This window comes from Convolutriloba macropyga, unplaced genomic scaffold, assembly GCF_964194025.1.
Source record: "Convolutriloba macropyga unplaced genomic scaffold, txConMacr16.3 SCAFFOLD_613, whole genome shotgun sequence".
NCBI lineage: Eukaryota > Metazoa > Xenacoelomorpha > Acoela > Convolutidae > Convolutriloba > Convolutriloba macropyga.
The window spans coordinates 89824-99309 of NW_027449233.1; the positions used below are offsets into that span (position 1 = coordinate 89824).

General features: G+C 34.7%; 1 protein-coding gene across 1 annotated transcript in view; it reads left to right on the forward strand.

Annotated features, from left to right (window-relative positions):
• LOC142354883 (uncharacterized) overlaps positions 1–7043 on the forward strand; it is a 31286-nt gene extending 24243 nt beyond the window's left edge. Inside the window, exon 2 of the mRNA XM_075407222.1 lies at positions 6137–7043. Coding sequence (XP_075263337.1) covers positions 6137–6992 — 856 coding nt within the window. The 3' untranslated portion in view covers positions 6993–7043. The remainder of the gene's footprint in view (positions 1–6136) is intronic.
• The last annotated feature ends 2443 nt before the right edge of the window (positions 7044–9486 follow it).

The window sequence follows — 9486 nt, forward strand, 5'->3', positions numbered from 1 at the left end:
GAACAGAAAGATTAGAACCTTCATGTCGTACTTCTACGCGTAACAACGAGCTGCCAAACATGAACCATTAATTATACTTATATTTGTACAATATATATGTAAATCACTTTACATATATATATATATATATATATATATATATATATATATATATATATATATATATATATAATTTAATTCCATAATTAAATTTTCAGAAAGGTAACAAGATTCGTTCAAAACGAACAAAAATTTTAAGGAAGTGCCACTGTGAGAATCAGCGAACCCAGCGTCCTGCCGTGGCGTGGACGTTGGAAACGACGAAACCAAAACTTCAAAAACCTGTCTGACAAGATGTTTGTTATTTTAAACCAAAAATATTTGGAGCCAAAAAGAGAAAGGGAACTTGAATAGTTGAAAAACATTGCAGCAGAAAATTCTATTTAAACTCAAAAGAACCGAATACAAAATGTGGATCTTTTCCGTTTGTGCCCCCCGTACGTTATACTCCCCCCAATAACAGAGCACATGCCATTACATGGTAAATAATTATGTAAAATTTTTGCACCTGCTTCTGGGGGTGCAAATAGCGTGCACCCACTAAACTGGTGAGCACAAACGGACAAGATCCAAATTTTTTTTGAGCTGATCAGCAGACCGGTCGTACATTAGGAGTTAAGCAGAAACATACAGATTCACAAAGCTGAAGATAAACAAAATGGAGCAATTAATTGGTAATTGTGTTGGTGTCAATAGAGCCATAGTTCTTATCAAAAACACAAAAAGCGGGGAACAACTTAGTATCTACAGAAAAACCTTGCTACACTTAGAAGATTCAAGCAGAGGCATCATTGTAAAAATATTGCACGTGCTTCTGGGGGGCGCAAATAATAAGCACCCACTAAGTTACGGGGGGCACAAACGGAAAAGATCCCGGAAACAATTCCGCGAAAGATTAACTATTATTTCTTGGTATTTTTGACATCAGAATGAATAATTAAGCAGGGAACTCAAAATTTAATGTAAACAAATTGCACTTTTTAAGCCTGAAAGTCATTTAAAAAATGACTTTTCAACTAAATATTAAGAGTTCCCATAGAATTTAGCGCACTAAACTCTTGAAAGATAGCTAAAGATAGCTTATGAGATCTACTGCCAACTTGCAAGAAAGACAGAGTAATTCCAGTACCCTAAAATTTTGAGACGATTTGATTTATAGAAAAACAACAACACTTTCGCGAACGTTCAAATCCTGCTGAGTTCTTGAAAAATTGCGATGAAAACCACTTCTCACAAGTTCCTTCAAGATTAAATCTGAGAATCAATTAACCAAATGGATAACTTCTGAGCAAAAAATAAAAATGAAGAAATTAATTTGGATAAAACTATTTTAGCACATTCAACGAAACTTTATCATTATTTGATATCAAGTATCATTTTACCAAGCGATAGATGCTAAGGTCACGACTTCAACTTATTTAAAAGAGAAAACGAGCATTAATTTTTGAGATTCGACCTGGCACATAATTTGGTATTTAGTTGTTCTGTTTATAAATCCTGTACGCAATATGCTAACAGCTTTGATATAAGGAAATACTAAAGACTGAAGAGTAAAAAAAGAAGTTTTGTGTCATTTTAAACACCGTCGCGTAACCGTATAATAACAATAAAAGTGAAGCAAAGTCAAGCTGAGTTCGTAAATGTTACAAATTATATGTTGTTATATAGCAGGTTTCTATGTAACAAAATAGCACGTGCACTTTGGGGTCATAAAAGATTTATGCTCACTAAGCTTTGGGGCTGAAACATTATAGATCCTTATTAAATTTGTTCTGACTATTATTTGTTCCAAACTTCACCCGCCTTACTGCATTTAAACAATTGTTGATCTAATCGTTAAATTCTAGTAAAAAGCAACAAAGATTCGTCTTACACTCTTCAGCTAGAAATGCAAAAACCTGCTTCAGTGCAGATTAAACCTACCTATTACTATTTTAGATCAATAAGAACAATTGAAACAGGTAAAAACTATAAAAAAAAACAAAAAAGGCTAAAAATGTACAACATGAACAATATTAAAGAGTTCTTTTGCAAACACCGAAACGATGAGACTGGAAAAAAGAGAAGAAAGAACAAACATTTCCTCCCGTTATTTTTAAAGAGTATAATTTGCAGCAAAGTTACTTCTAAGAAATGAAAGTTGCAATGCAATTAGCAAATACAGTAATAAATTTGTCACATTTTTGAGTGAAAATCTTTTTTTCATATCTGAAAATCTTTTTTGTCACATCAGTAACGAAAAGGCTGCCTAACTGGGTGGGATGGGCATAAATCTTTTAAATGGGAATTTATTCTCCAAATTTGAAATGACAAAGAATAAATTGAAGTTAAATAATGTTTAAGCAAATTGTCTGTTCTTATTCCTTTTTTCCAGACTTGAACTAAAGTTGCCCTCCTCGGGGGCCTTCATCTGTTTTTAAAATTTTCTTTTGTTTTGGGTTCTAACACTATCAATTATAACTGATCACAAATTTACAAAACTCTGTTTTTGCCATAGAAAAGCGTCGGAAGCTGCGTGATTTATTTCGGCTTACACTTCTGGTCTCAATAATTTGTTATTTTTCGTTTCGCTTGAGTTAGCTCTTAGTGCCACTTGAGTATGTGGATCAGACAACGCAAATTTTGCCCCTTTTTAAATTGGTCATATTAATATTCTCCACAAAAAATTCGAATCAATATTCTATAGGAGCTTGAAATTAAATTTCATATTTTTCAAATCAAAATTTTCAAGTGAAAAGCGTCCAAAAGCGAACTAGCATAAAATTAAATTCTAAGGTTAAATAAAAAAGTTTGAGATACTCGGCGAAATTATGTCAACAAACCATATATTTTTTCTACCCAGACCTCAAAACGCGCATAGGCCGTTGACTAAAAGCAATTTCTTTATTCTACGTTTTTGTAGTAAATCCTTCAGAAACTCTGAGAACATTTTAAAAAGATAGATTTGTACACAGAAAACCGAACATATTGTTCTCTCTATATAGCAGGTTTCTATGTAACAAAAAAGCACGTGCACTTTGGGGTCATAAAAGATTTATGCCTTACTAAGCTTTGGGGCTGAAACATTATAGATCCTTATTAAATTTGTTCTGACTATTATTTGTTCCATACTTCACCCGCCTTACTGCATTTTAACAATTGTTGATCTAATCGTTAAATTCTAGTAAAAAGCAACAAAGATTCGTCTTACACTCTTCAGCTAGAAATGCAAAAACCTGCTTCAGTGCAGATGAAACCTACCTATTATTATTTTAGATCAATAAGAACAATTGAAAAAGGTAAAAACTATAAAAAAACGAAAAAGGCTAAAAATGTACAACATGAACAATATTAAAGAGTTCTTTTGCAAACACCGAAACGATGAGACTGGAAACAAGAGAAGAAAGAACAAACATTTCCTCCCGTTATTTTTAAAGAGTATAATTTGCAGCAAAGTTACTTTTAAGAAATGAAAGTTGCAATTCAATTAGCTAATACAGTAATAAATTTGTCACATTTTTGTTTGAAAATGTTTTTTTCTTATCTGAAAATCTTTTTTGTCACATCAGTAACGAAAAGGCTGCCTAATTGGGTGGGATGGGCATAAATCTTTTAAACGGGAATTTATTCTCCAAATTTGAAATGACAAAGAAAAAATTGAAGTTAAATAATGTTTAAGCAATTGTCTGTTCTTATTCCTTTTTTCCGACTTGAACTAAAGTTGCCCTACTCGGGGGCTTTTTTCTGTTTTTAAAATTTTTTTCGTTTTGGGTTCTAACACTATCAATTATAACTGATCACAAATTTACAAAACCTCTGTTTTTGCCATAGAAAAGCGTCGGAAGCTGCGTGATTTATTTCGGCTTACAATTCTGGTCTCAATAAATTGTTATTTTTTCGTTTCGCTTGAGTTAGCTCTTAGTGCCATTTGAGTATGTGGATCAGACAACGCAAATTTTGTCCCTTTTTAACTGGTCATATTAATCTTCTCCACAAAAAATTTGAATCAATATTCTATAGGAGCTTGAAATTAAATTTCATATTATTCAAATCAAATTTTTCAAGTGAAAAGCGTCCAAAAGCGAACTAGCATAAAATTAAATTCTAAGGTTAAATAAAAAAATTTGAGATACTCGGCGAAATTATGTCAACAAACCATATATTTTTTCTACCCAGACCTCAAAACGCGCATAATCCGTTGACTAAAAGCAATTCCTTTATTCTACGTTTTTGTAGTAAATCCTTCAGAAACTCTGCGAACATTTTAAAAAGATAGATTTGTACACAGAAAACCGATCATATTGTTCTCTCTATGCTGTAGATATTCAGTTATGATATGCATGCTCTATATTCATTGGAACAACACTGAAAGTTTGTACGCTTTTTTGAATTAGACGCAATTTGAAGGACAATATATTCTTGGTCTGCAATGTAATGAACCTGCTATTAAGTTTACAATTTTTGGTGCTTTATCGAAACATTGAACCCTTTGAACCCATTGAACATCGAAAGAACAATAAACTATAAAGGTTACGTGGTAGTCGGAACGATAGGCATTGTTTAGTGACGATTTTGTAAAAATTAATTGCAGCAGCATTTTACCGATCGCAGCTGGGATTTGAATAAAAAATGTTTCCTATTTCTGTATTCCATTCATTAGAAACGGATAATGCAATAAATAATCAAGAGAAACCTCAAAAAAAAAATTCCGTGTTTTTTTTTGAAAGAATAATCTGCCATGAAGATAATTTGCCAAGGAATCCAAATTTCCCTCTTTATTCATCTTTAAGCTATACGCTATCGTTTGCATCATTAAACCTCATTAAACTATAACCAATTGCATCATTTCCGTCGACGCTGCGCAAAATCGTAAAATTGGCCAAATTCATAAAGTTGTCTTTAAAATTTTTGAAAGTTTGCTTGTATTAACTGAGCGTTGTTTACATAACTGAATATTTTTTAAATTGCCTCCTAGCTAAGAGTAAAAAAGTTGTTTTGAATCTACTTTAGCATTTGAAACATTGGCAGTATTTCTATTTAAATAATTTCTAACCTATTGCAGCATCCAATTTTCCCAAAAACAAACTTCACGTGGCCAATGTCTAAAAAAGCAGTTCTCACTAAGTTTTGCGTTTTGTTGAATCCATTTACCAAAGTGTGTCCCTATTTTTCACAATTCATATGCAACTTTCGACTATGAAATTTAGTTACGTAAAACATGGAACTAATTTGTTTAGATCGTGGAGAGCGCTTACAATTTGTCACGGGTTTTCACGGATAGCGTAACCCATTTCCACAATTTTTAACGTGCCATTCGCCTCAAACTTTATTGACCCAATTTAATTTTTATCTAGTTGAGACCCAATTCAAAAAACTTAATAGTTTTTGTGAACAATGATGTGCAATTGCATAACTGTTAATTGTCCCCTTAATCCGCAATTAGTATCCAGATGAAAATTTGTGAAATTAATCGACATACCAGTTGTATTCAATTCGGTCTAATCGACACTAACTTTATTGTTCACAAAGAGTTACTTATAGTGTGGAAACTAGTCATTTATGGCGTGGAAATCAATGGCAAAAGATTGCCCCAATTTTTCAAGCTCGCATCAAAAACATGCTATGTGAAAAGTGAGAGCACATTTATATCCAATTTTGAAGCAAATTTGAACTACCTTAGCCAAGTGTTACTCGTTTCCATCGCTAAATCTCTAATCTTAAAACGTGGGTCGTGGCAAAAGTTCGACAAAATCGATTATGTATACTCGATGTTTTGGACATTGGCGACGTAATGAAGGTCGGAAAATCATCCGCTGGGATAACATAATTTCTGATTTTCTCAATACGAACATTGCCGAATTTCTTTATTTTAACTGCGGCATCTATAGTCTGTCCCATAAAGTTGAAGTAAGCGAACGTTCAAAAACAACGAAAACATGCAATTGAGAATCAATGTGGTCATTTGAATGTCAACGTTTTGTCCATTAAGCTTTCATTCATCAAATTTTTCTACATCTTTTAAAAATTGAACTTTGAACTCTAACCTGTGGCGTTTGAAACGTTCGCTTATTTCAACTTTATGGGACGCGCTATAGTTACAAAATATTGCTCATTTCAGAGTTGTTCAACTTTCTGACTTCCGGACAAACTCGCAATTAGTCGATCACAAAATCAAAAATTTCATAACAACAAATAGAATGACTTGTGCTCTCAAATGCACCATAACACCCAAATGCCTCTCATACAACTTCTGCTTTGATAGAGTCTGCCAAATGAACAACCTAAACGCAGACAGTTCCCTGAGCGACCTTAAAACGAACCCGAATTGCATCTATGCCGGGATGTCTCCAAGCGATGAAGCCTCTTGCTTTGATAGCTCTAACAAAAACGGATTCCTAGGATCAAATTGCGGCTTGGATTTCAAAGTTGGCGATCTTCACGCTACGAACTGCGTAAATAGAACCTCGACTCTTGTTAACATAACCGAATACGAGGTCACTTTGACGAGAAATTGCAGCAGCGAAATCTACTGCTATCGCGGTCAGCGTCTTGTCGACCCATCATTGTGCGAAATTGACTACAGTATTCCATTTGAATTTATCCGCGCCAACTACGCCGGAAATTTGACATGGTATGAGGCGCTTGATTATTGTAAGAAATATGATATGATGATGCGCTCAATTCTCGGCTCTATTTACGGTGATGTCAATGTGGAGTACAATCGATTGAGAAGAATAGACCACCCTGCCTACGTTTACATCAAAGACGATATTACCGAGGGTTCTTGGTTAAATCATAGAAAGGAACAAGTCAATTCCGAGTTGATATGGGATCCAAACCCGTTCTTTTCAGATTCGTACGAGGCAGACTTCGGCGCACTAAACGGGACCTTGTTTCAGGCATATGGTCTAAATGATACAGGGCCAGATGTAATTTGTGCAAGGTTTCATAAGCCCTGGACTCTCTACCCTTAACGGAAGCAAAAATTGTGTCGAAGAAATGAATTCAAGAATCATTTCCGTGCGCCCCCCCCCCCCCCCCCCCGTACGTTATGCATGCCCCCGTTACAGAGCACATATCATTACATATTAAATCAATAGGTAAAAATATGACACGTGCTATTGGGGGACATAAATATTATGCACGCACCCAATAAGCAGGGGGAGGGGGGCACAAACTGAGATCCGAAATAACATTTTTACGAGCTTTCTCAACTTTAAGTCTCAGAAAACTAATGCATTTAAGACTATTGATGATACTATTATTTTCAAAAAACTTCTCCTAGCAAAAACATATACAAATAAAATCCATTCAGGATATGCCTGGGCACACACAACCAAATTTTCTTCGAAAAAAAAAACGGTTTTCCATTCCATAGCAAAGATAATTTGCCCGGAATTATGCTTGAAGATAATATAAAAACATTTTTTATTGTCTGACATCATTATTACAGACTGAATTGTCAAAAAACATAGCCGGCAGATAGCCGGAAATAATACGCCGTTGACGAGCTCAATGCACATCGGGATTGAAACAGAAAAAGAAACAAAAAGAAGAGAAAATTGACCAAATTTTTTTCTGTATTTTTCTGTGTCAAAAGGTGTTCTAATTTGGCATGCAGTTTCAGTTAGATTCGAAAACTATACTTAATTCAGCTTCTAAACTGAAAGCTAATAAGCTTAATACCGATATCAGCTAGCAAACACGCTAATGAACTTTGATAACTTAACTCTCAATGACTTCATGAACGGGCGTTATCGCTTTATCCCGTCTCTTTTGATTTTTCTAATCTGACATTGACCGTATTCACTATATATTCACTATATTGCGTAATTCAATGCATGAAAGAACTTAAAATACATTCAGTTGAGACAGTGAGTGAGGTAATCAGAAGTCAAATGTAAAACGAAAAACGTGGTCAAAGGTAAAGCGAATTAAAAAACATAGCAGGACAAGTCCTGACGTACAATTCAAAGAAGTTTCATTGACTAAACAAAAAACTAGACCTAGAACGGACTATGAGTGAATTGGAAAAACCATTTCTAAAAAAAAATCAGATAAAAAACAAAATCAATCTCAACATGCCGCTAGCGAGAAAAAACCACTAGCGAGAAAAGTAAATATGATTCTAATAAAAAAACTAGGCCTAGAATAAACTATAAATGGATTGGGAAAACTATTTAGAAAAAAAAACCATCCATAAAATTGAAAAAGCAGTAAAAACCAAAGTGAAATTGCCGCATGTGAACTAAAAACCACTAATGAGAAAGCGAATTTTTGTTCAAACAGTTTTCTCACTTCGTTGGCGTTTCAGAGGATGACGCCCAAATTTTGAATAAAAAGGACGGCAGATAAACTCAAATATTAAAACAACCGACTACCATCAGGCTAACTGCTCTCAATTGACTAGCGGGTGCTGGCTCGGTGAATAGTTAGCTGTGGCTACGATAGTCTAGCTTAGGTACTCTCAAGACAAAAGCTCCTACATAAAACCAAGTTTAACAAAACGGACATTGGACCTCATTAACATCATAATACACGCAAAAACCATGCTATATTTGATAAAGCTGCGGCCAAAAAACAGACTTTTACTAAAAACTGTTAGTTGTAAAAAAAGAGATAGCGTCTGAACACAATTCACATTTTTTAATTGTATTAAAAAAAACTACGATGAGATTAATAGCAGCCTGCATCTATTTCTTCGCCGTTATCAAAAAAAGGTTAAACTGTTTCTGATAATAGCCCTGTTGATTATGTACCACTATGCCGGTAAGGCTTCTTTATTCCTAATTTTCGATGGGCAAAAAATGTAAATATTGAGCACATTAAAACCCAAAAAGGGAAGATAGCTCGATATTTTTATTGTACAACAATAAAATCAAACTCCTTAAAATGCGGTTTTAAAATGTGTTCGAACTCAATTGAGAGTTTAGCCTCTAAGTATTGCATCTTCTCATACGAGGTAGTCAACTGTTCCCAATGAAGTGGATCTACTATGAACAAGATAGAGTTCAGTTGTTTCAAGTGTCTCAACTGCTTCAGCTTTTCTCCCCTCAGAGCCTCAAACATGTTCACACTGTCTGATAGCGAAGGACAATCGGCCACAATTCTGAAACCAAAATTAAAACTGAATTTCTTTTCAAACAGATGCCAAACATCCACATCCATTTCCATAATCATTGTCACAGAACTACAAAAAATGGCGAGGAGTGTGGTGGGTTGGGTGTGTGCGTGGGGGGGGGGGGGGGGGGGGTCTAAACTGTCAAAAAAACTGCCCCTCAACATGATTATATGTCATCAAGGAAGATTCGTGGTCATTTAAACACGAGACTCGTAAAGCTCTAAGAAAACAGTTCACAGGCATAATGCCCCTGGGCTTAGCCTGTTCATCTTGAGGACAGAAAGTCTGATGGTCTGACAAAAAATACAAACATAACCGACTAACGTCGGGCGAATGGCTCTCAAACG